The sequence below is a fragment of the Lethenteron reissneri genome, chromosome 3 (assembly GCF_015708825.2).
Source record: "Lethenteron reissneri isolate LAM-NWPU_2019-01 chromosome 3, ASM1570882v1, whole genome shotgun sequence".
NCBI lineage: Eukaryota > Metazoa > Chordata > Hyperoartia > Petromyzontiformes > Petromyzontidae > Lethenteron > Lethenteron reissneri.
The window spans coordinates 13,119,085-13,146,640 of record NC_083781.1 but is presented as its reverse complement, the minus strand read 5'-3'; the positions used below and the strand labels follow the sequence as shown (position 1 = coordinate 13,146,640).

The 27,556-nt window shown below is 44.3% G+C and overlaps 1 protein-coding gene across 1 annotated transcript; it reads right to left on the bottom strand.

Annotated features, from left to right (window-relative positions):
- Positions 1-198: 198 nt before the first annotated feature.
- Positions 199-27,556, bottom strand: PDPK1 (3-phosphoinositide dependent protein kinase 1). The gene is given in 15 exon segments (XM_061558940.1): positions 199-2,937; positions 4,669-4,821; positions 5,842-5,899; positions 7,646-7,983; positions 8,578-8,751; positions 9,827-9,923; positions 10,456-10,524; positions 12,297-12,372; positions 13,273-13,370; positions 14,152-14,279; positions 14,281-14,297; positions 15,583-15,720; positions 16,456-16,498; positions 20,473-20,799; positions 27,434-27,556. Coding segments are annotated over 15 exon segments (1,857 nt in total). The 5' UTR covers positions 27,458-27,556; the 3' UTR covers positions 199-2,820.

Below are 27,556 nucleotides of genomic sequence, written 5' to 3'. Positions count from 1 at the left end.
CTTTCCCTTCGACGTGACATTACCAAAATAATCGAGAATGATTCTCTGGTCTTCTATTATCGTGATATATTCTTCGCACGTGTCATTTTGTGCACGTCAGAGCTGGACAAACCAACTCCCATCATCCCACATTCCCCACCATCTGGGTCAACGCACGAGGCTACCTTTACAAAAGCTCGTCTGCATGAGACCATCCAATTGACAAGCAACAAAACAATTTATTTAGATTGAATATCGCTATTACACACTATGAAGCCTAAACACATGCATATCATACAGAGAACCTGCAAGTGTTGGGAAATTTAAAGCAAAGTGCTAAAAACCAACACAATCCCACCGCAATTATATTACCACAAATCAAACACACAAAGCATAACAGCGCTTGGTTAAAATGTTGACATTTTACAATAACCCACATTCAAAGGCTATACATCTGAAATACTTACACAACATTGCCCTTGAACATGAAATGAATCCGTACAGAATTTATATATTAGATTTAAATAAAACAAGAACACAAACTGATGGCTAAATAAACATTAGCCAGTAAATAACTTTAGTCAAAAATATGAAGTGTTCTCTACATGTTAACAATTGCAAACTCTAAAATTCTCATCAACAATGCTTCACTGCTCCACTAAACATACAATGTCCAGAGCACTCCGCAAGTTAACGAATCAGATCTAGTCACTGCTCACAGGCGCACGTCAAATGCAGCGGGTGTGCCATGAATGTGCACGCACTTGATGGTTGACTTTAGAACCCAGCCAATCGGCGCGATGAAGACATGCTGCGTTAAGATCAGCAACTTGCACGTGTACTTTCATTGGCAGATTTGACCATATGACCGTCAGTAGCTAGCATCATGAAACCTGTTGTTTATCTGTATGTCCCATTTGCCTTAAACAGCAATGGTCCAACAATGTATTACTGCAAGAGCTGCTTTCATTACCAATGGAACTGCCATGCCTGTACAGGTTCATGTTAGCCTAAAAGTCCCACCCACCCCCCCCCCCCCGTCAATTTAAATTGCCACTCAACTGCCTACACGGAACACTTTCTACATTTTAACTTAACGGTATATCGTTTATAAGCACTTCAAATTGACAAGGAAACTTGCGTAGACGCGGAATTGGTGGCAAACCTGGAAGCCTCCTGTGAACGCGAGTGCATCGAAATGCATGGATCGGCCCTGTGTTCTGCAGACTGGAATATATAGTGGAAGCTGGAGCAACGGCTGCAGTGGGATGGTCACCAACTCATCATGGACAGTTTGGTTCTCAGCAGACGCTCCCGAACACGACATCATTACACCTTCTAATTCAACACGTCACCACTCGCTAGCATCCAAGCCAAACACAAGCATAGGTTTAGAGGAGTACCATTACACATTGTAGGATTTTACAATTTGAAGCAAATTTCATCCCAGGGAACTGGTTGTGTTTAGTAATGTTTTGCTGTGCCACCCACCGCCTACATTTTTACAAAGAATGGAAGACAAGTATTTTATGTGCATGACAATGACTTCTCTCTTAGAAATACCTAGCAATGATGGCAGACCTGTTACATGTGCAACGATAAATAAGCATTTTTCCTTAGGCCAATGTGAAGGTCTTTTATGTTATTAAAATGAAAGTATGTTAAACATTCATCGTATAAGTTTACAAAAGCATTTGAATAAGGAGACTGGCTTTAAAATTTAGTGTTTCCAGGACTATGATTTGTTAATTATAATTGATGTATACTACAATACAAAAGAAACATTTGATGTGCAGTCATACATACGTCTATGCCTATATATTGTATCACTTTAGAATTGCTTAATTACTGTAAAGGGTTGATTGTAAATTTTTGATATGTATTATTCACAATTAAAATGTTCATTGGTACTGTGTGCCATCTATGCCCTGCAATATGCCTGTAGCTTATCTCGTGTTAATATTGTGTGGATTTGTAGTTATATTAGTGTACTGCATGGCATATTGGGAGCTACACATTGTTTTTTTGTATTGAATTTCATAAGTTCTCCTACACGAAGTTTGCATGTTGTATGCAAAACGCAAAGCTTGTGTTGTTTACATTTGGTTTCATGACAAAGTCAGAAAATTAACTTGAGTCTCCCAACATGTGTGTGAAATAAAACAATCTACTTTCTCTATAACTCTAATATGGAACGCTGATCTTGAAGTCACACAGTCACGGTTACATAAAAGTGGGGGGGAGGGGGGGGGGAATAAAAAAAAAATAAGGCCTACATTGTCATATTAAAATCAGATATATCAACTAAAACAAATCAATACTTTGCCAAATATATCATTCTAAGCGTCCATGACGTCAGTGATTCATGAACGGCTTCCCCAGCTTCCTTTACAAATTCCCCCCAAGTTGCAGGATCCACGTGAATTCGTACAGCATCACAGCACAGCAAAAACGCGGCAGCACGCAAACGCCCCCCACCCCCCCCCCCCTCCCCGGTGCAGCTGAGTGTGTGGGTGCACAGCAAGGGTCTGGTGTGCACAGTGAAACAAGAGACAGTCGCTATCAATGTCTGGCCACAACAGGCAGTCTCAAACTGTTAAGTGTTTTACAGATATTAGTCATACAAGCTCGCACCACAGGACAGAGTAAGCTCAAAGCCCACGGTGTACATTACACGTATGCTCCATGCTCCTGTTTGGAGGTAATGGACAGTGATTGCAGAAAGTCTGAGGTCAAAATCTTCAACTCCGTGTCCTAATGGCCCTCCCAGAGGGAGCGTGCACGTACGTGTGTGGCAGCCACTTAGACATACACACGGCCATCCACAAGCACATTTGCCCTTCATTTGCTGCTCTGCTTTTGGTGGTTTTTGTAGGTTCTTTTCCAAACCTCTTCAATCTTCTTGCACCAGGTGTGGGCATTGCAACGTGGGTCCATCAGGTAGTAGGTTCGGTTCGGCTGAAAGGTACACACACACGCACAGCTTTTATTTACAAAGGCAGTAACAGGAACACTAAGATGGCTCTCGTTACAGTGCTAAAAGTACATGTATATTGATTAAACCGGAGCACTCTGGGTCATAAACCCAACGAGGCTAGCTAATGGCTTCCCTGGAAAGAGGTGAGGAGTTGGATTAGGCTAAACATTGCGGCTTCCTTTGATGGTTAATTTGCCTGAAGGGCCAGTAAACCGTCCTTGATTTTGTGCAACACTGTCTAAAGACGAACAATGTGGGTGTCTGCATGTCTTTATTCAAATAGGTAGAGATGTTGTTTAAATTATTTGAAAAAGCATTGCTTATTATGTATTTGCATTGAATCTCAGCCTGCAATAGCGGTTGGCACGCTGCACTACGAACCCGGCGACCCGGGTTCGATTCCCGCTCACGGCAAACACCAGTGACGATTATCTGAACCGGTCCTGGGCCTCCCCTAGGTCGACTCGGCCTTAAATGAGTACCTGGTGCAGTGTGTAAACATCGCCACTAGGGAGACAAAGGCGGCCGGGCGTGGTGTTGGCCACCCTCCCCCTCGTGTGCTGTGCCGGCCTTTATAGGTGCTCGCTAACAGCACTTGCCCCGACAGTCTGTTAAGGCTATACGGGGGATCTTTTTATTCAAATAGGTAGAAATGTTGTTTAAATTATTTTAAAAAGCATTGCTTATTTATGTATTTGCATTGAATCTCAGCCTGCAATAATGAGCTGCATTGTGCGGACATATATTTGTGCATCTTCCATTTATATTGTTACGCCAGCAAATATAATCATGCAGATTAGTTCCTCAATCATATGTGCTTTATCGAACTTTGCCATCTGTCATCCGAGTGAGAAAGTGTAACAATTGGTATTGTGGTGCTTGTTAGTGTAGTGTAACCGTTTGGTTTATGGTTACGTGGGAGGGCCAATAATCAGCAGCATAATCTGTGCGATACCAACTGTGCTCCAATGCAGAGCATTAGTTCCTTGAGCCATTCGTTTTCACGCAATTTGATAACCCACATTCGCTAACACATTGGGTAAAGTTGTGAATATGGCCAATTAAGCAGTGGATTGATTATGGCTGCTGACGATGATTGTTCGACAAAAAATCTCCCTGCTCAAACAAGCATTGGAGCAGCATTCCCCTTCACCCGCTGGCTGTGAGAGCCAGTGGTGCACATTTCACATCCACGTGGCAGAAGCCACAACCACTGATAGCATTCCACAAACAGATACTCATTTTATTCACCCTAGTGGGATAAATAATGGGTCAAGTTAACCCCAAAACCAGGATATATATTTAAGACCTTAGAATTGTGACGCAGCGCAGATGTGTGGAATTGCTGGGAGGCGACTGTAGATGTGTATTGCGCGCAGACCTAACGGTGTGTACACGCACGTGTGTGCGTGTGTACAGCGTACGTACCCGAGGCATGCTGTGGCCACGTGCACACACACAATAACGCAGTGAACACCGTGGACTGTGTGCAAACGCACATACACGGCGTAAAGCATAAATGTACCTCCGATAAGCGTGCTTGGCTACGTACAGCACGGAATAAGTTCGACATACATATATACGACTGGGAGTTTTGTATGCTCTTGCTAGTCAACTGCATCAGAAAATTAATTTAAACTCGGTTTGAACTTGTTCTGAACATTTTAAGCCATTATAAGCCGGTCATGCTCGGGTGATGCTCAAGGACGTACTGTGTGTACGAAGAAAGTCTTAAAGTTCTTGGCTTCGGGTCGCAGCTCGCGGGACCAGGGGATCTCGCCCTTCAGGACCTTGTTCACAGGGTCCACGTAGTAGAGGTGAGGCCCTTCCGTGAGCAGCAGCTGCCTCCGGCGGGCAAACAGGCCCTGGGCGGCACAGACACAGCGGCACACTCAACAGACGTGCACACGAATGCCATTGCTTGGAACAGATGTTTACGCGGGGTATACCAAACGACTCGCTTTGCATTCAGATAGTCAATTTAAAGGTGTGCGTAAAAATGCATACTCCACTCCTGCTATCCTATTCTTTGTTGTAGTACAGAGACTAATGGCCTTAATCTAAGTTGTCTTGTGGTTGTTGTTGTTTGACTTGCATCCCACTGGGATTTTTGCACACAGTGTTGGTGTACGGTGCTTTTTCTACAATATTTTGCTGTCTTTTTTTGGATTTTCTGTTTGCACTCAGTTACATCTTCACTTTAAGATGTTTTTGCTCATGTTTTTGTTTGTTGCGGTTGCACCCGATTCAAGAGCCGAATGGCTCACAGGGTTATACCTAATAAATGAACTTGAACTTGAGATCAGAAATTGGGGTGCATTGTAAGATGATGAAATTTGTTTGCTCCAACAAGGATAACACTCGTAAGGTGGAAGTGGACAAATCACCCGATGCAACAGCCTGCGTAAGAAATGTTTAGACTCGGCAAGTCCTTCCTGGATAAATTACGTCGTGATGCTGCGTTGGCAGTGTTGCACAAGTAAAATTAACAAACAAACAAGTCAACATTCGTCAATAACACTGCTTTCATAGAAACGTTGTTCAATCGACAACGTTTTAGGGAATGGCCCTACTTCATTGCACATAAAGGTCCTCAGTAAAAATAACAATTGTTTTAACAAGCATAATTAAATATACAAACCATTAAAAGTTAACTGAATTTGAAATTAAAAAGGCCAATAAAACTATTATAACAGCTACAGTTCACACCTTACAGGTGGCTGGCATGAAACGTCACAGTTTACAGCAGCGAGGGCCAGCCCAGATCAGTGGGTGAGTGGGGATCATCTGCAGTGGCATAACACTGCAAACAAAATATCCAATGGAACTAAGAGAGCCGATTGAAACAAGCACAGTACACCAGTGGTGCTTCTAAGATCACTTACTTTTCTTTTGTCCACTGGGCCCATTTTGAAGATGAGGTTATTCTCCACAAATGGGTGCCTGTGTGAAATACATAACACAAATCAAGATATGTCATCATAACTCAAGCCTCCCCTAAATCACGTGGACAACCCCAATCTGAATCCTTCCCCTCCCCACATCGCCCCCTGTGGAAACAGACGCTGCTCTGTGCAGCGATGCGGCCCTCCCTATCCTCATCTTTCCTGACCCTTTGCTCCCCATTTTTATATTTCTGATTCTCGCTCTTCTCTTTCCTTTCCCGTTTTTTTCACCCGTACGTTATCGCCTTCATTTTACTCTCCTTCCCTGGGTGTCACAGGTAAAAAAAATTGCCCGTAAACACCACTTAAGGGTCATAAACGGCTGATCGAGAGAAACTGTATAATGTACGAGGCTTATTTAATTGACTGCTTCTTAGTTTTCGCCTGGATCACTCATTTTCCAGTCACACACCACATACTTTATTGAACTACATCTCCTGTTGGTCAATTGCGTTAACCACAGGTGCTCATTCCTTCCGAGTGCAGGCTTCTTGCATGTATGTGTAGTGACATCGCTGGATGGCACCATGCTGGAAGTGCAGTACCGGCCCTACAGGACACGGTGTGTGTGGGTGCCGACCCAAGGAGAAGGGGTCGTGTGAGGCCATGGCACTCTGGTTGACCATGGAGGACACGTGACCAGTTAAGATGGCAGGGGGGCCCCCCAAGAGGGGGCTGGGTCATGTGATTGGGACCCGGGTCATTCCCGATGGTTCTGGAAGGGGGGTGTGGCCAAGGGCGGAACCGGCCACGCCGCAGAGAATCTAAGCAGAGTCCCGAGAGGGACCCTTCGTCTCCGATCTCAGTTCTACGAGCCTTCCAGCACGTGGACCCGGGCAGATGCTGTTGGTCCCGGGTCCAGAGTAACAGTTATGTGGTAACTAGTGTAGTTAACCGGGTAGTCACCAGCCTAGATTGTTGTTGTTGTGTTAAGGGGAAGTTAACCCCGTGTTGGAACTAAATAAATGCGCTGCCTCCAAAGTCTACGTCTGCGACTGAGTTGAACCCACTAGATACGGACACAACGGGGACAGTAGAAATCAGCAAGGTCTAAGTAGAATGCAGAATAAACGTACTTTCTCCATATCCATGGGAAAATTCAAATAATTCCAGAAAGTGCACACCACTGCGATGTGCCATATAGCCAACTAAAAGTTGAGTTGTCAATTTCTAATTTACTTTAGGCACGCAACAATGCATCGATCCAGATTAAAATCAATGCTTACACTCACAAAACACTCATCAAACCGTACACGTGAGAAACATTTTTCGGATAAGATTACATTTAGGCTAATGTAGCAATCAAATCTGCAAAAATTAGATGATCAAATGGGGAGAAACAATCGCCAGGTAGGTGAGGTGTTACGTGCCCAAATGACTTGCTAGGACACACACTAACCTTGGCAGTGTGGCGACAGCTACATGCATCAGCAGTCGGCAATATTAAAATAGGGCCAATATACGAAATTTCAGATTTTTTTGTTTCAGACGGATCCAAAGGTGTCACACATGCATGGTTGTCACATGCGTTTCCCCACCAACAGCGGCATCGGGTGGAGATCCCTTTCATTAGCATTAAGACATATTAAATAATGATAAAATGTAAACGATCCAAAAATGTGAAGAAAATTCCCATCCAAAATTGTGTTTAAAAATATGGAAATCCAAATCGTGTTAGTCCCCAAACTCGCCGTAATCTAAGCCTCACTCTCCACCGTGGTGTCTACATCGGAACAAACGGTACCATGGGTTGGCGCGGGCCTGCTTGTTCAGCAGCAGCTTGCGGTCGTCCTGCGAGAGTGCCAGGTTGAAGTCGAGCTCCAGCGAGTGCTCATCCTCGTTCTCCAGGATGTACTGCTCCACGCCGCCGGTGCGCACCCTCTCTCCGTCGCGTGGCGACACACCCAGCGAGCCGGCCTCCCTCTCTGCGCGCCCGCCTGCTCCGGGCGACACGCCCACATCCCGGTAGCTGCCGCCGCCGCTGCTGCCGCCGCTCGAAGGCACCCGTGCCACAGAGGGGATGGGGATGGGTTGAGTCTCCTCCACTTGCATGTTGCCGAAACCGCTGAGCAGGTCGTCGTACTGAACGAGGTAGATTAGGGAGGCAGGAGAGAGACCGGCTGAATGAAGAGGTCAAGTGAAATGACCAAATAGGCTGGCAAGGCTAGTTTAGATTATCAAAATTAGTCACTGCAGGATTCAATAAGACGGAGTGGAATAAACGAGAGATTCTCAATGGACTCGTCTCAACCTACCCTCCCCCATCCCGCCTTTCATCTTACTTTACTCCGCTCTGCACACTCTTTGCTCTACCAACGAAGGATTTCTAAGCCCCCAGTCACACTTCCCCTCCGTAAGGGTATTATTTGACCAAACTTCACCACAAGTGGTTCAAATTGGTGAAAGTAGGTTGGATTGACGTGGACGCACCGAAGTACACTGCACCAATGGATGTTGCCGCACTGCCCTCTGCTGCCCACCGTGTAAAGATTCAAAACAAAACTGCGTCAAGAACTGCAAAGTAGAAATCACTCAACTATTGCCTTTCCTATGACAACACATAAAGCACCAGGATTGCAGCTTTGCTATAAAATTGCAGAAACAAGAACAACAACAACAACAAACAACGGGCAGCAGCAGTAGCAACCAGTTGCAAAGTCCTAACAAACGGCGTACATTGCCGTAACAATCCTCATCGTCCTCCGTCATGGCGGGCAGGTAGGCGGTGAGCTTGGGCGGGGTCTGCAGGTGGAGGTCGTCCCAGCTGATCTCCGAGAAGAAGGGGTGGCTCTTGAGAGGCGGGTACCCTCCGCACTCGTCGCAGCCCAGTCGCTGCATTGGGTCACTCACCTAAAGCACGCGCCGCAGCGGCGTTAAGAGGTTGGGTATTGCCACGACGTCGTCACGGACGACATACGATGTAAAATATCAAACTATAGCGATGTAAATTTCCCGTTACTTTGTTGCCACGTAGTCCTGTCTACGTGCTGTGATGTACTTCAAGTTAAAAAAACATATTGCTTTTAAAGTTATTCCACTGGACTCAAAATAAGCCTGCGATAAGTTTGAGTAACTTTGCAATCTATAACCCTTATGTGAAATGCAATGTTGTCAGAATATAATGACGTTATAACCAACAACAATTTATCTGGAATTATTTTTTATAAAGCACTCATTTTATGTGTGAAAAATGTTGTTTAGAAATGTAATTATTATTATCAACTTCAAGTGTAGTAATTTAATACTGTCTTGTTAAATATTTGAAAACATTAACAAAGTGAGAAACGCTAATCATGTGACAATATTTCTCAATAGGAATAACAATTATTGTGGCTCTTATGTCATACAAAAACATCGTAGTATTGTCATATGATGGGAAGCCTAGTCAGAAGGCTGTGTCAAAAACAGGTAAATCAGTAGCACACAGGAAAAAGCCCGGGTGCAAAACAACACAAATATCCCTGCGTCAGCCTAGCTCGGCTGTTTGCAGTATTGACCTGAGCACAGATTAAGGCCAAGTCAGCTTACACGCACTCGAACGTGCTCGTGGAAACTACACACAAACGTTACAACACGCATACAATAACAAGACTACAAATACACTGCTACACATGCCCAGATGTGCAAGTACTAAAGCACACTGGCGCTGATAAACACCAATAACTATGCAGATTTACACAAGTAATTATATAACCCTATTTGCACAAAGAGAAACCAACATGTACACACATTCACTGTGGGGAAACCAGACAAACACAGCTACCATCCTAGTCCTGTGTAAAACAGATAACATACCACATATATCATTACATTTGTATTTCTCATTCATATGGCAATGTAATGGGGTAGGTCTACTAGGAAAGTATTTTATCTGTAGAATAGCGTCAATGTATATAACAAAATAGTCTGGCATGGCCGTCCGTACCAGCAGCTTCTCCACTAGATCCTTTGCTTTTGGGAAAAATTTCTCTGGAAACTCATACTCCAACTTGATGATCTTCTGGAAGATTAAATATTCATTGCTGAGAACAAAACAACCAAGACACACGTTCCAAATTAATGATGAAATCTCACCCAAGATAGGACAGTGCACTGCAACCAATGTGTTTAATCCATTTACACAGGAGATAGGAAGCTGTCTAATTAACTCATGATCTCAGAGATGGGGAAGGCAATGCTTATTTACATCATGGAGACACACAATATATTTGGTGCACTCTATAATAAATACTAATAAAGTAACATATGTATCCAGTAAAGCTTCACCAAGCCTCACTCTTTTTCATGAGTTTTGTATTGAGATGTTTGTCCAATTTCATCCACACGCCAGGGGATAACAAATATCAATCTAGCATTTCACATTTTACGATAACAACATACATCGGTAATGCTCTATAACTGATACTAAAGGGAGGGGGGTGCATTTCGATCTCCACTGAAATTGTTCGGTATGAATAGGTTATCGGCTGATAAAAACAGCAGAGTGAATTGGTCTAAATCTAATTCACTGTTAAAAGTCAGAAGTGCAGACACCCGGTGGGGGTGGCAACTTACGGGGCACGAAAGGGAGGCAGACCAGCTACCAGCTGGTAGATGATACAACCAAGTGCCCAGAGGTCAGAACTGCAAGCAAAGTGAGAGAGCAAAGATTACTCAGCAAAGTACATCAATCAGCCTGGGCTGTTCAGTCCCGGGCAACATGCATAAACCAAATTAAGCAGCATAAAGACACAAGGTAGATTATTTGCCCGTCAAGGATAGACCCTTATCACACTTGAATGGGTTTCTTTCTCTCCAAATAATAGGTCTATTTGCCCACGCATATTTCCCATGGCTCTCGGGACTATTTTCCACAAGCATCTTAAAAAAGCAATTGAAGTCTAAATTTAGGTTTTTTTAAATCTCACAACCTTCTTCCACATCACACTTCCTGCCCCCCACCACTAAAGCATTCCGTAAAAAGCGACGCAATCAGGATTGGCAAAGGCTACTATGAATGCCGTTGAACTATAGGATTGGGATCAACACGAACGTTTATCAAGCCAATTGAAAGGCAAATGTCGTAATTTGGCATAAACGTATTCACACATTAAAATCAAACCAAATGTTCAGGACTACAAGCATCGAATAGCGTGTACAATGATCGATTATTTCTGATATCGTTTGTGATGAATTCATAGAAACACTGCCTTGTGGGCGCTATCCATTCAACGTGCAGCACAGGGGCAAAAAAAAACTCGATTCTTGCACTGAAAAATAATTAACAGTTAGCTCTCAATTATCCGCGGGCAGATTATATGGGTTGCTGATTAACCGTGCTTGTGAAAAAATAATTGCATACAATCTTTACTGGGGTTGCTCCTCATTCATAGAGGGTCAGTGACTTAGTGGCACATGTGACCACAAAACAAGTTGGCCAGTCGATTGCTTTCGGAAGCAAGAAAAACAGGTGGCATGCCCTACGAAGACATCTTAACCCCCATTCTACGTAGTTACACAGTAAACGTTTGCGAAGCCTAATTTACATGTGTTTTGCATTATCCTGTGGATTCTTTTTTTATATTCGGGCCATGCCCAACCCCCCACCCCCCGATAATTATCAAGAGTTGACTGGAAAAACACGGTAATAGTTTAAAAGCATTTTGTAAACCCCCACTGCCGAATGAGACCTCTCCTCATCGTGTCAGTTGTGGGGGACATTTGTGCATACATCACCACGCTGGTGACTGAGTTGGTGAATAGGGAGTAAAATATGCGAGCAACTTCACGTAGGCGTGCACATTTATTACTGCTGGGTGGACAGAGGTGAAAGGTTTAGTTTAGCCAGATTTTTTTAATGTAGCATAGAGTTATACTTAAATTTTAATCTAGATTGTATTGTTATAGTGATCTAACATCAAAATGCGATTTTTTTTTTTGCACATTTTTGTACGCAGCATAAACAAATGGTGCTTTTTCTGGAAGATTTTATTGGTTTTGTAAGGGATGTTTCAATATGCGTACAGTCAATTTTTTATGTATCTTGTAATTTTATTGTTTGTTGCGGTTGCACCCGAATCAAGAGCCGAATGGCTCACAGGGTTATTTCCAAATAAATGAAACTGAACTGCTATGTCTGTCTAAATATAATGAGCCATGTCTCATCTTAATCTAAGAGACAAAGAGAAATATATCTCAACGAATACATAAGTGTACATTGCATTCGACACAAAAAAACACGAACTTTATCGAGCAAACATGTTAGGCATTCAATACATCTAGAAACGCAGTAATAAAACACGACGAACCACTTGGATGGCATCGAGAGATTATCTCTAAGGATTACTCAAGCCGCTCTCATTATGCCTCTCCTCCAGTGACCGCAAGGCATTGCTAAGCCACTGTGGTGGGCTCACCTCTTGCAGGCGGACTTCTCGGTGAGCAGCTCTGGGGACACGTACTGAGCCGTACCCACAAACGAGTTTGCCCGGGCTGCAGGGCGGGGACGGGCAAAAGTACAACACGGTTTACAACGGGCAACGTACAATGCAAAACCATTCCGCGAGTGTTTAAACGACGAATTCTGCAACGGTCAGTTGCCCGTACAGCAAACTAAATCAGTGCGAAAGTCAGATTCACTAACTGCCCAAGTACAAGGTAAACATTGGTTTATATTTTAATCTTTTTATTTTTAAGTTCAAAATTGTGGATGATCGCACCTATAGAACCAATGAATTGTACAACAGACTGTGCTTTTCAGAGCTGGCACTTGCGGTTGATCATACGGTGAACAAAACTGGAGTTAAGTTTTGTACTCGCGGTTTGTGATTTTTGGTTTATTTCCCCCCCAATTACAATACAATTGTGCTATCGACGACACACCAAGAGACAAATATATTTCATTCATAAAATCTAAGTAGGCAGTGCACCACCTTGTTTAAGAGAATGGCCCCAAAATGTGTCACAGACTTGTAAAGTCATTAATTTGAGTAGGCCTCTTTACCCACGAGGGTCGCAGCTTTTTTAACGCCCTGTAAAAAGCGTTTGCTACACGCCAACCAAACCAAAGTCTTATGTTTATTGTGCAGTCATTGGTGACAGGCCTAAAACCATAAACTCACTACATTCTAGAACCTGACTTATGAAAGGGCGGCTGAAACCCAGAGTTATATATATATATGTTTGTTGAACTTCTTTCACACTGTACGTAGACAACCTTGCTAATTGTTCCGTTCTTTGACATGGTATAGATTCTTTGGAGGCAACTCAGTGTGTCCACTAATTTACGTAAACTTAGAGGCGAGGTGTTTAACAAAATGTCTCGTGAACAAAATATCAAATGTTTCTAACTAGTTTACTTTCCAAAACCCAAGATTTAGTCACATTTCTCACCATGCTTGCTGTTATCAGATAGGATTTTAGCGGTGCCAAAATCAGTGATCTGGATATGCATGTCTTCATTCAGAAGGATATTTTCTGGTTTTAAATCCCTAAAACACACACACACACAAATAAAACGTATTTAATGATACAAGTAAACATATGCAACAATAATTATTTTAAACGCTCAGCAAATGATCTATGACCAGGGTAATATGCAGCTTGTTAATTAGTTATTTACATAATTCGTAATTGTTTGGAGCTTCTCTTCTTCACGATTTATAAAGTCAAACAAGACTGAAGCTAACACCGTGCATAATAAATAAAAATGTTACAAAAGGCAACCCATTAGTATTCTCACAATTCACACCCTCAGGATTCAACGGATTGTTGCAATTCAGGTTAACGATTCTAGAACAAAATTTTTTTTTACATTGTAGTAGTGAATGTTTGGTGGCCAGGGGTGGGGGGTCAGGTGAACCAATGAAATATATTTACAAACTGTGTCGAGACATAGTTGTGATGTGATCACATTAAGACGCTAACATAAGAACAAACTGTATCGTCAAACATCGATTCTTACAAACAAATCGATGCACGTAACACGTATTACAAGAATCAATATTAATCGATGTTATTATACCACTAGCACAGAGCCTGTGCGCGCCACCAAACTTTCGTATCCATCACCAACACAACAATCGCCACCACAAGACTGTGATTATGAAGTCATTTTACAGGATTGTGCAAACACAATATGGTGATTGACAGGACTGAGTTGGTTACATATCCCGGATTGTGATGTTTAGCTAATGTCCCTAGCTACACACGAGGAAACAGCAGCCGTGTCCCATGCACACCTGCTGACCATGCTGAGGTAAGGGCTCTCACCTGTGTATGATGCCGAGGCTGTGTAAATGTTCCAGGGATGACACAATTTGGGCCGAGTAGAATCGAGTGCAGTTCTCGTCAAAAGAACGGTGCTTGCGGATGTATTTCAGCATCTCTCCATTCTTGGCAGTAGCTCAACCCAAAGTCTGCGAAGCTCAAGTTAAGTTCACTGCACGAGGCAAAATACCGAGGGGTCCACTTTACCATCAGGCTGTCCTGAGCGAAAACCTTAAGAGTGGCACCTTTTTCGTGGTCACGGTTAGTCACGCATGATGGCAATTTCATAATAACTACTTAGTCTACGGTGGAGATTCTTAAGGGTCTCCGTTATTATTAGGCATGTAAGGATTAACACCTCTCCCTGCAAATTGACCGTCTCGGTTTTGTAACTCCATTCAAGGAATACATTCTTGCCTGCCTCAGTTCGCCAAGTTATAGTCCCATTTAAAAGATGTAACATTGTGCACTCTACAACCAGTGCAAACAAATGAGAAGATTACAATTGGGTGCCACTAATTGTCTTAATATTAACAGAAGAAAAAAAGTCTCCACCCCCTAGTTTAAGTATTTTTAAGTTCCTTCTGAGACATGAGCATTACGTCACAGGCAAGATATGTCGCCGTGAAAGGCATCCATGTACTAAAAATACTAAAAACAGGCACGGGCTGACTGATTATGGTCAGGGAATGTTGCTGTGTCAGAGACTCAGAAATACGTTTTCCCATAGAGATATGCGGCTGAGAGGATGGCAGCCACGCTTCCTTCAGCCCGCAATCTCAGCTCCGTGAAAACCTCAGTGGCCATGGGTGTAATGTACTGCGCACCGTTTGCATGTGACCTACTAGACTACTTGCAATGTATCCAACGGATATAAAGTTTTCTGCATCATATATGGGCGATTGCAATCACGATGCACAATTGCAATAAATAGCGTTTGATTGTGCAACTAACGAGTTATTCAGTGGGTGGAGTCTCTCATGCCCTCTTCAATTATTTTTAGAGCAACTATGTAAGGCTTTCTTTGACACGGAAAACCCCAAATAACCAGTCTCTGGATAAGACACACATTGAGAAGTCCACATTTGAATGCAAAGACTAAAAGGTGGTATGGTGGTAGTTGTATTCATTTACACACTTTTGCCAATCTACTGCTGGATGAAGGGTTCCCCAAACAGCGTTAGTCTTGGAGGGTTGTTTGACAAAACTTCACGACGCTTGTCAACACAGACTGCTGAAGGATGGGGCCAGAATTGGTTCATATCAACGCTAACCATGGCTGGGAATCGAACGAAGTTGGCTGGGTTCATGGTGCGGCGTGTTTATACTACCACGCCACCACTGCAACCTGATTTTTCAAGTCATGAACTATCCCAATTATCGACATCAGAGGTCGGCGTCACATTAACAAACAGGCAGGCGCAGAGGGGATACAGAGCTTCTCCTCGTCCTGGAAGGTGAAGAAGAGCTTGACGAAGAATGGGTGGTTCAGCCGGGAAAGCACCTCTTTCTCTCGATTCACGTAGGGCACCTTCTTCTCCTTTATAATGTGTCGCTTCTCCAAGATTTTAACTGCGAAAACATAAATTAAAGTTGTTAATAAGGGTAACCTTATAACGTCTAAAAAAACTTTTAAAATGCAACAATTTCATTTGACCAGGGAAGGCCCATGAAGTTATGTAGCTCTTTTTCAGAAGCGAGCTGGCCACAAACGGCAAGCTGAACGTAGCGGTTCATCACACGCAAATATAGAGCGGCCAAAGACTCTAAAACGCGTGTTTCTAAATGTGGTTTGAAAAACCGGAGGACCTAGAGAAAAATAGACGTGACCACATGGAGAACATGCAGACTGCAAACCTACAGTTGTCAGGGATGGAATAGAACCCACGACTTCCTAATTGGTAAGAGGGAAAATCCAGGAAGGGATTTAATGCAAATTGAGTAAAAAAAAAACGATACATTTTGTAAAATAAGCTTTCGTGACAAGTCACTGGACCAGCAACATATCATACGACAGCAGACAGCATATATCGTGGGTGTAATGCAGCTCTCTTCATCATAGTCGGCTATGATGAATCCATTGCTAGTTGAAGGCCTTTCCAAGTCACCAATAGAGTGCTAAACACTAAGATGCAGAAGATTATGTGGATGAGAAGTATCCATGTAAATATTCCATGGAAAAAAAGTCTCCCTTTCCCAATGCACAACTAAAATTAAAAGTGTGTATGCATGGCTTACGTAATATTTTAACCAACTGCACATTAAGGGATTTTTTTCATGATAATTGGCATGCGTGTCTTTGCTTACTGGCATAATCTTTTCCAGTTGCCACCTCCTTAGCAAGCACCACCTGCAAGAGAACAAAAGGCGAGCAGAGCTGTAGTCAATGGCTTTAGGCATACACTGGGAATAACCTTGATTATTTAATTTATATTAGAATCCATTCACAGACAGCTATTTTCCAAGCGAGAAGTGTAATGCGCACCAGAACAAATAAAAGCTAACCACATTTAAATTTCGATTTAAAGCTTTCGTGACTGCAGGGATTCATCTTCTTGTTTCTTTCGGTAAAGTCACGTAGAAGGGAAGTAATAAAATAATAAAAATAAAACATAATAAAACAATTCTCACGACGTTTCGGCTACAACGCAAGCAGCCGTCTTCAGGTGAAGAATGAGACACTACCAAACTAGGAGCTTATATATAAGCTGCATTGGGGGTTGAAGAGCGCCTTAACAAAAAGAATGTGCATGTGAAGAGGAATTTAGCATATTCATGGAAAATGCGTAGGCGTTGGGCGGGGGGGTGTCAAAGTCATATTATGCCCATGCATTATGCAGGATCAACAGCAACCAAGGGGGGTGCAGGGATTAGCAGTAACAAAGGAAAGGAATGTTAATGATATGTAGCTGCAGTTACTCAACAACCACGTAGAAAACTAAAGTATAAACTACATAAAAAACTAAAGTATAAACTGCATCGCACCATCAGTATACTTACTATACTCTATAATAAGCTGAGTTACTAACAGCAAGTAATACATTACAATTCTACCTCGTAAAAATTCTATAATATGCTTCCATCTAAACCTTATTCTCTTATATCACACGAGCATATACCGTACTATATACTGCCATAGATAAACCCAACATTAAATTATATACTGTATTGCTGTAAACCAACCTATATCTTATACATTTAATATAACACTATGTATTATTCTACACACCCTAATGTGTATCGAAATGGTTTATTACGTCCTTCCAATGATTGCTGAGCCAGAATCCATCTTCTCGGTTAAAATTGTCTCTGTGTTTGTATATGTGGATCGCCTCATGAACGAATCTCTCATGATAGCCAGATGGCTTGCAGAGAACCTCTGTCTTGGAGAAGTCGATATCATGTGAGCCCACTGAGTTGTAACAGTGATCTGCCACGGCTGAGGTGTTTGTCCTACCGTGTTTCAGGTCAGCTTTATGTTCACGGATGCGGTCCGAGACATGTCGTTTGGTTTCCCCAATGTAACTGCTACCACAGAGGCAACTTAGTTTGTAGACGCCAGGGTACTGTATGTCTGGAACCACAGGAGCGTTTTGAATTAGCTCAATTAAAAAAGAGGGATGACATTGTCATCCTCTCAGCCGACAAAGGCAATGCCACTGTCATCATGGACAAAATAGAATACAACAACAAAATTCAAGAACTATTAAACGATGGCAGCTATACAAAAATAAAAAGAGACCCCACCAACAGCCTCGTCTCCAAAACCAACAACATCATTTCTGCTTCAACCGCATTAATTGATCAGACCAAACAGTTCTCGTTGAAACCTTCTGCAGCCAGACCACCAAGATTGTACGGCTTGCCAAAGATACATAAAGAAGATACACCTCTTCGTCCCATTGTCTCTACTATCAACTCCCCCACTTACAAACTGGCTCGTTTTTTGTCCGAAATCCTACGGCCTTTCACTGGAAAAACCACCTCTGCAGTACTAAACTCTACTGACTTGGTATCGACAATCAAGGGGATTGCCCTGTCCCCAGACGACCTGCTTGTCAGTTTTGATGTGGTTTCCTTGTTCACCAAGGTACCTGTGCCTGACACCATCGCAATCATTGAAGACTTGGTTCATCAAGGACTGAATGCTGGGGTACCCCCCCTGGTGAAACACTGCTTAACCAATACATACTTCACCTGGAATGGAACCTTCTACAAGCAAATTGAGGGCACCCCAATGGGCTCCCCCCTATCTCCGGTTGTAGCCAACATCTTCATGGAGAAATTTGAGACGGACGCTATCCAGACTGCCACTCTACGCCCGACCTTATGGAAGAGGTACGTAGACGACACTTTTGTCATCTGGCCACATGGCCGGCCTGCTCTAGACCAATTTCTCGACCACATCAATTCCATACACCCAGCCATCAGATTCACCATGGAAGTCGAAAATGATGGCAAGCTACCCTTTTTGGATGTCCTAATCAAAAGGAGACCTGATGGTTCAATGAGCCACTCTGTCTACAGGAAAGCCACCCACACGGATGCTTATCTAAAACCGGATTCCCACCACCATCCATCCCAGAAGAATTCCCTCATCAAGACTCTATATCATAGAGCCCAATGCATCTCCGACCATGAACACATTTCCAGTGAACTCAAACACGTACGCCAAGCTCTTAAGGCAAATGGTTACTCCGACTATACAATCCGCAAAGCCATCACTCCAACCATCAAGAAGGATCCTGTTGAGGAGCCTTTCAAGACCATCACCTTACCCTACATTGCTGGAGTCACAAAAAAGATCTCCAAAATCCTGATTAAACACAAGATCCAGGTCCGATTCAACACAGTACATAAAATCCGTGATCTGGTACCGTCTGTAAAAGATGTGGTTCCAGACATACAGTACCCTGGCGTCTACAAACTAAGTTGCCTCTGTGGTAGCAGTTACATTGGGGAAACCAAACGACATGTCTCGGACCGCATCCGTGAACATAAAGCTGACCTGAAACACGGTAGGACAAACACCTCAGCCGTGGCAGATCACTGTTACAACTCAGTGGGCTCACATGATATCGACTTCTCCAAGACAGAGGTTCTCTGCAAGCCATCTGGCTATCATGAGAGATTCGTTCATGAGGCGATCCACATATACAAACACAGAGACAATTTTAACCGAGAAGATGGATTCTGGCTCAGCAATCATTGGAAGGACGTAATAAACCATTTCGATACACATTAGGGTGTGTAGAATAATACATAGTGTTATATTAAATGTATAAGATATAGGTTGGTTTACAGCAATACAGTATATAATTTAATGTTGGGTTTATCTATGGCAGTATATAGTACGGTATATGCTCGTGTGATATAAGAGAATAAGGTTTAGATGGAAGCATATTATAGAATTTTTACGAGGTAGAATTGTAATGTATTACTTGCTGTTAGTAACTCAGCTTATTATAGAGTATAGTAAGTATACTGATGGTGCGATGCAGTTTATACTTTAGTTTTTTATGTAGTTTATACTTTAGTTTTCTACGTGGTTGTTGAGTAACTGCAGCTACATATCATTAACATTCCTTTCCTTTGTTACTGCTAATCCCTGCACCCCCCTTGGTTGCTGTTGATCCTGCATAATGCATGGGCATAATATGACTTTGACACCCCCCCGCCCAACGCCTACGCATTTTCCATGAATATGCTAAATTCCTCTTCACATGCACATTCTTTTTGTTAAGGCGCTCTTCAACCCCCAATGCAGCTTATATATAAGCTCCTAGTTTGGTAGTGTCTCATTCTTCACCTGAAGACGGCTGCTTGCGTTGTAGCCGAAACGTCGTGAGAATTGTTTTATTATGTTTTATTTTTATTATTTTATTACTTCCCTTCTACGTGACTTTACCGAAAGAAACAAGAAGACTAACCACATTTGTCAATACCACTGCCTTATAACAGATATATATATAATCATAGGCTGTTTTGGGAAATGGACCTTCTTCTAAACGACAGGTGCATTTTTTGGGATTTGTGCATCTCTACCACTGCAAAAACAGTCATCTACTATTTAAAGGCTGGCATACAAATGTTGTTTTTACGAGAACACAATATTCAGAACATTCAGCACATTACAAATGTCGTCAATCGTATCGTTTCATTTTATGTATTTTTCTTTACCGCCCATAGTTGCGATTCTTTGTCTAAATAGGAGGATCCCTCTCGCAACGATCAAGGACATTCAACCCCTTTGGCACCGCCACGTGCGTTTTCATTTTCTGCGTCGCTCACAGTCCACGGTGCTAGTCTACCCCAGAGACTGACCGTGGAGAAAGATCCCTCGCCAAGAATCTTGCCGAACTTGAAATCCTCGGGACGCTTCTTGCGAGGGTGAACTGCCGTCGGCTGGGGCTGCGGCTGAGCTGTCCGCGAGGAGGCGGCACCGGGGGAGCCACCGGGCCGGCCGGTGGATGGTTGCTCCGTGGAAGTGGAGGCGTGGTCGGCCGCGGGCGACTGCTCCGTCCTGTGCGTGCCCTCGGAGCCCTCCTCGTGATCCCCATTCTCTCCACGTGTTCCCATGGCAGAAACGCCAAGCAAGGGTGAAGGGCAGGGCCCAAGCGCTCCCCCGGCCTGGATTTTGCACAGTACGGGCTGCAAAGGAGATGCGATGGAAAAGCATCGCACAACATTCACGACAGATACTTAAGAATGGAAACCATGTGTGGTTTACACCGGAAAATGATTCACAAGTGAGTTTGTAAAATAAAATCAAAACATGTGCTAAGATTTATGATGCTGAATTGTTGCAGCAGTGGTGAGAAGATGGTGGCAAATAAAAACTTGAGATCAACACTGGTTAGCCTGATAAAAGCACAACCCTTTACTTCGTTTAGTTTACTTTAATTGTATGTTATGTTCTTCCAAAAGGACTGTGCGAAGTAACACAATTGTTGCATATTGCATAAAGCAAAACAATACTTTTGAGACTGATGGTGAAATGCATTAAACCACAAAGCAAGCAATATAGTTGTAACACAAGGTGAAAGATTATAACTCCTATCTGCCATCCTCTTCTCAGCTCAACCAACAATTTGCAGACCACCAAACCCACAATTCTTTCTAATATCTGTGGATTCAAAGGATGTGAGCAATTTAAAAAATGGATAACAATGGTCTGCCAAAACAAATGATGCACCTAGACATTTTCCCACGTGTCCCGAGTGACCTACAGTGAACCATGCATCGTGACGTAGTTGCGAATGGAGGTGTGGGATTTTCGCCGCAGGTATGCATAGGGTTCGAGGTTGCACACGTGGCTCAATGTGCAGCTGCACAGTGCATGAGCACGTGAAGATACAAATGTGTGAACGTGTTGGGGAGAAAGCGGTTTCCTTACTTTATACTCATATGTTCTCTCGTCTACATATATCATGTGGGCCTGCCACACCCTGGTGAAGTCACACTAGGGTGTGGCCTATAGCGGCACAATATCAGCCACACCCTTGAACCATTGGATTTCACTACAAAAGTAAACATCTCATTTCCCTGAGCATCACACTTGTGTTGGATGACTCAGTCCAGCGAGCTCAAACAGCCTTGGTGTGAACCTGTAAGAGTTCGTCTTTTGGGCTGTGCTTTCAATTAAAAACAAGAAACCTCTCCCACGTGGGAGTAGTGATGCTAATGCAAAGCAGGTCCACATTAGTCTCCCAAGGGCTCCCATGACAAAGATCTCAAACTGGTTTCTCATAACAATGCACTAATTGTCAATCGCCTGCCAATCCACTGTTGGATGGAGGCCCCCCCCCATGCAGTGCTGATCATGGGATTTGTTTAACCACAAGTGAACAAGCTTGTCAGTGCGGATTGGCAAAGGTGGCAGCAGTGCCCGGGGCTGGTCGCCAATGCTGCTAGGCGTGGCCAAGAACTGAAACTTACGCCACGGGGAGGGGGGGGGGGTTCATCGCGCAGCTGATGAATCACTGCACCACTGCTATGGCGAAGGACTTTTACCTGGTAAAAAAAATCATCAACCTAAACGCCTCACATTTTGCAAGTAGCTCATGTAAGTACCTGAAATTCCCTCGACTATTTAACACCGTATACCAGGGGGGGAGGGGAGCTTGTTCCGGCTTCAAATGCCAAGTACTCAGTGTCACATTTTACGAGGGCACATACAGAAGAACAGAAATCCCCCTGGCCTCTCTCTAGTCCGCAGACCACCTCATCACATGTCCTCTTCTTCGCGACTCCCAATATGGGGGTCAGTGGACGAGCGCGCATTCCTCATTTTTATCTGACAATGCCAAAGTTGTTGCAGATAGTTTGGAAGACAAACGAGGAACAATTTAAGATGACGCCATTGCGGCCCATTGATGAATCACTCGACCGCAGATCGTCTCCCTCGCAGTTGTTTACATTGGATGTTCGGGGGTCTGTGGAAGGTGTGGACTTCACCGCAGACCCTAAATGCACAAAACCCAACTGACGGTTAAAAACAATTACAAAACGAAAGTAGATCACAAAACTCACTCAAAAATGTGGCTATGAGCAGCGGTTAAGCTGGTGACCACAGGAAAGGTCATAATCCAGATAGGTTTCCACATCTTCAGCCGAGGTGAACAATCTAACTAGGGGAAGGACAATGAATTCCCACGGAGATTCAATAAATTGCGTGATTTTATGTAAGAATCATTTTTTTTATATTACGGTAAGGCGCCTCTGGTGGCTGCAAGGACCGCAACAGTGAAGTGTTTCTGTAATGTATGTACATGTACAGCTCTGTTGTCAACCAACTTCTGGATGAGGGTGTCCTCACATTGTGTGGGTCCTGGGGGTTATTCCAACATACTTTACCATCCTGGTCATTGTGGGTTGGGTAAGGGGGGGCACGCAAGGTTGTTGGAAAGTAAAGGACAAAAATGTTTCGATGCGGTGCCCTCGGCTGACAACGATACCCCCAGCCGCCAAACACATTATGACGATAGTCGCCAACCCAAGCACTATCGAGAGACCATGGACATAGGTAGATAATTTATTTTGCGCTGTACGTAGCCAACCGTCCTTAGTTTCCGAGATCTGACAAGATCAGGTACATTGCCGATGATATTGTCACAGACGTATACAAATCAAATGACATTGTAATGCATGCGATTTGATGCATGTAACGTGTGCTAAAAACAAATCAATTTCAATCAATGAATCGATGTGTTGTTCCCTCCCTATGTCAAACTGTGCACTGTCCAACTCCCTTGTGCTCATTGAAGAGCGGACGTGCTTGAATAGGATTGTTGCAATCAGTAAAAAAATCATTAGAAGCCGGGATTTAAATTAGAATCAAGTAAATGAAAGCATTGATCACCAGTGAGACTCAAAGTATTGGAAAGTCCAGAGTACAGCAAGCTGATAGAAATCGTGATCGCTGTGTTGTTCTTGTGGCAGATCAACATTTTAACAAGTCAACAAATTAATAATAACCACAAAGTTTCTCCTCCAGTGCATGCTTCAACCAGCCAAAAGATACGAGACCACAGATATTAAGAATGCCCACTCCTCCGCACTGCAAAACTCTCTGGTGATGCATAACCATACGGAACGTGTCTTAAAAATAAACTACAGAATATGCGTCTGCTTGATGATGACTGTTCTTCTGATTTTAGGCCAGGGATAATGACACGTAACTTAATGGAGTTTTGACAACTTGTCATAAATAATTATGGGTGTAATGATGCATCGATGAATCGATTAATAGCTTGTAATACATGTATTGGTTCGTGTCTGCAAAATCTATGTGTTTAAATGTATCCAAATTATATGCAAATTATACGCTGTTACATTTAGGATAGGATGGAATTTTTTTGAAAAGGAACCACAAGCTTAAATCGCAGTCCTAAATGGCAACAATGTATTGAATCATCAGGATTGTGAATTAGTACACCTCTACTCAAACAACCTGTTATCCTTAATTATCTAATCTGCAATTAGAGGGACTGGGGTATGTGAGATTCGTTCTATTGACTGCAGATCCCACACTATCCGTAAATAATCTTTTCTAGAAAAGAAAACCTTCGCCCCGAGTCCACAGGGACCATGCAGCGGCTCAGCGCGTGAACCAGGCGTGGGGATCCGCAGAGCAAATCGGACTTCTCCACACAAAACTAGTCCTCCCACACAGTCACACTTTACTCCACCACCACCACTTACTGACTACTGGTAACTCTGTAGAAGAGTGGAGCCTCTGCTGAGGGGCCAGATGCAAAACTGAAATTCACACTGAACCATCCCCCGAACGCAATGTTCGTGAAAGGAAAGTTTGCATCTTCACGAATGTTTCCCAAAACAACTTCATATGAAATAACATTACAATTACACTGCAGTTACCTAAATCAAGATGAAAAACAGAGGTGCAGCCATGCAATTGCTCGCTCACACCACTGCTGGTGGAAGGCCCTCCACTAGAGGGAGCCCTTGAAAGACCCTCCCAGAGGGAATTTTGGCCTACTCTTCAACACTGGCCAGACGTCTTGGGATAAGTGGATGTATCCACATGTATTCCACCATGTCACCTGTGGTGTTACGATTTTTACTGCTGGGTGGATGGATAGAGGTGCGGCGATTATTATATCGTGCCCGGAGTTGAAACTTCCGTGCCGCGAGACTGAGAAAAATCGTCAATCTCTTCATTGCAAGCCCCGTGTGCTAACCATCAGGCAATGGCAGCAAGCTCTAATCAATAAAACATAAGGTAACAACATCACAAGTACATGTCACCAAGAAAGCACGGGGCATATCCTTGCTTCGTGTAAACACAGGGGTTTTCCGAGCAATAGCCTGGGGCAAAAGTCGTTTTATCTGTAAACTTGCTCGTTATCTGTAACCCTCTCACACTCTCTCATCACATTCTCACAACTAGGAAGCGTAAATAGTGATGGGCCTAAGTTTGAGTCAACTTCTATGGTAACCTTACTGGAATACTGTACACAACTATTACCATATTGGGAGTAATTTGTAGCCGGGCAGACGACTAGTACCGGTTTATTTTTTCTCCTCCCAGAGAATCGTTAGAAGCACGAAATAATACAACTGCTGTGCTTCCCAGGGTCTCGTCGGAATATTCACATTCCGAAGAGCCCAATTTAGTAGATTACATTCTTGTAAGCCACTCGTCAATGGGCCACTCCCTGTTGTGTCGGGAAGACTCAGCCTCGATTCTCTTACGCGAGGTCTACTACAGTTCTAGATTTTAAGCTTTCGTGACTGCAATGATTCATACTCTTAGTTCTTTCGGTAAAGTCACGTGGGTAAAAAATGAAATTAAAATTAATAAAAAAAATATTGGCTACCACATTCTGATAAGCTCCCCCCTCCTCTCCTCCCCCTTAACTTGTATTTAAGAGCTTGCATCTTGGAATCCCTGCCTCACTTGATGCAGCAAATCTGGCTTTGACGGTCCCACCTAATGACGGAGACTTGTGTTGCCTCCGAAACGTCGTGATTTTTATTATTTTATTAATTTTAATTTCATGTTTTACCTACGTGACTTTACCGAAAGAACTAAGAGTATGTCTACTACAGTGCCGAGCCTCGGGTATATTGACACGCGCGACAGACGGCGCTTCAAACACACGCGGCGCTCCACCCACCGCTTTGAAACTCAACTGAATGTAATTAATGCCACGGGTCCCTTTAATTAGCTCAGATATTCGAATTAAAACACGCAGTTCACAACCCGCGTTTCTCGCGATTCCACGACCGCTGAGCTGTGTAAAACTCCCACGGGCTAAACAACCCTGACCTCTCGTATCAATTTTTTTTACACACCAAGGGATTTAAACAAGTCGTTGCAAGGGTGAACCTCAAGGACACACACACACAACACTAGGGGGGCTCACAAGTAAACAACGCCTTGCGCGTTCTCTCGCACACCTCTCTAGGCAATGAGCCGGGTGTGTGGGGGTATCACGGCGGCAGCATCCACCCCCTGGTCCCGGAGACACGGGGACCCCCCGCATATGTAGCCGTCCTACGTGTTGGGGGGGGGGTGGCGAGGACGAAGGCAAACTGGTGTGCGGATGCGGTGGTGGTGGTTCCACCAAGTCCCCTCACTGCGGGCCGAGTTATATAAACAGGAGCGAGCGAGGAGAGGCGTGGGATCACTGGGACCAGTCAAGGTGGCCCCGTGATACACCACTTGCCCTCGTATTGCCACTAAATCACCACATTCTCAGTTCGTATTGAACCCAAACACCCTCGATTCGTAATCCAAATGAAAAGCACTGTTTCTCCTGAAGCCCCTGAGGCTGCAGCAACATCCGTTTTGAGAGCTCCTGCTAATAACCCACCACACCGGTTTCCCTGTCCTCCTGGTTCCCCTAACCAGGCTAATCCTCCCTCTCCAGGGCAATCTTCGCTCACATTGCGTGGCCCCCATCTCCAAGATAGCCTCGTCTTTTGCATCATCCCTCATAGTTCTACTTGACCCCCCCCCCAATAATTGCTGCTCATAACACTGATCGCCACTCCGTTCTCAACATCCCCCCCCCCCCACTGATGCTCCCTCCTGACCCTTGTTGGTTGCCTGAAACTCTCAGATTCCTCATCACAAACTTCAAATCTGGATTATTATCAGATTCCTCGGGTCTTTCCCCTTTGACTTGTTGATATTCTGCTAGGATTTAGCAGATCCATCCTTCTCTCACGAGTCTCTACACGACACTACTCTGCCAAAGTTCAATTCACCTCCCAGATGTCCACACCCTCCCACCCACCCACCACCTTTCGTGATATTCCCAGATCCTCTTTGCTCACGCAGATCCACCTCACCACCCCTGTCCACCACTCATTCCCTTGTCCGCTTGATCCCCCATGCTCCAGACTAATGTCACCCCCCTCCCTCCTGGCTCTCTCCAGGTAACCCCGAGATCCACGACCCCCCTTCCCCCCCGTTCCTCCTCGCTCCTCCATTCTCCCTTGCTCCCCTCGGCACCCCCTTCATCCCCACCACCATCGCGCGCCTTCCCTCCGGGGTGATCTCCCCACGCCCCCTACAATCACCCCCGCAGCTCTAATCTCCCTCGGCCCCCTCTGTACCCCACACGATCCATCCTCCATCCCGCTCCCCTCCCCCGCTCCCTCAGCGCTTCCCGTTGGGCCCGGGCCCCGCGCCGCGGCTCAAGGCGCCTCGAGGCGCAACACAACACGCACGCACGCAAACAGCGGCGCTCAGCAGCCCCGGCGCCGCCGTCCGCTTGGCTCCGTTGCCGCCCGACACCGCGCGCGAACTCACGACGTGGCTGGACGCGCCGGCCATGAGAGAGGCGGAGAGGGAGCGAGGCCGCCCCGGCTAAACTCCTACTCCCGCCGCCCCGACACCACCGCCTCCATCTTCCCCCCCCAGTGACGTCACAGC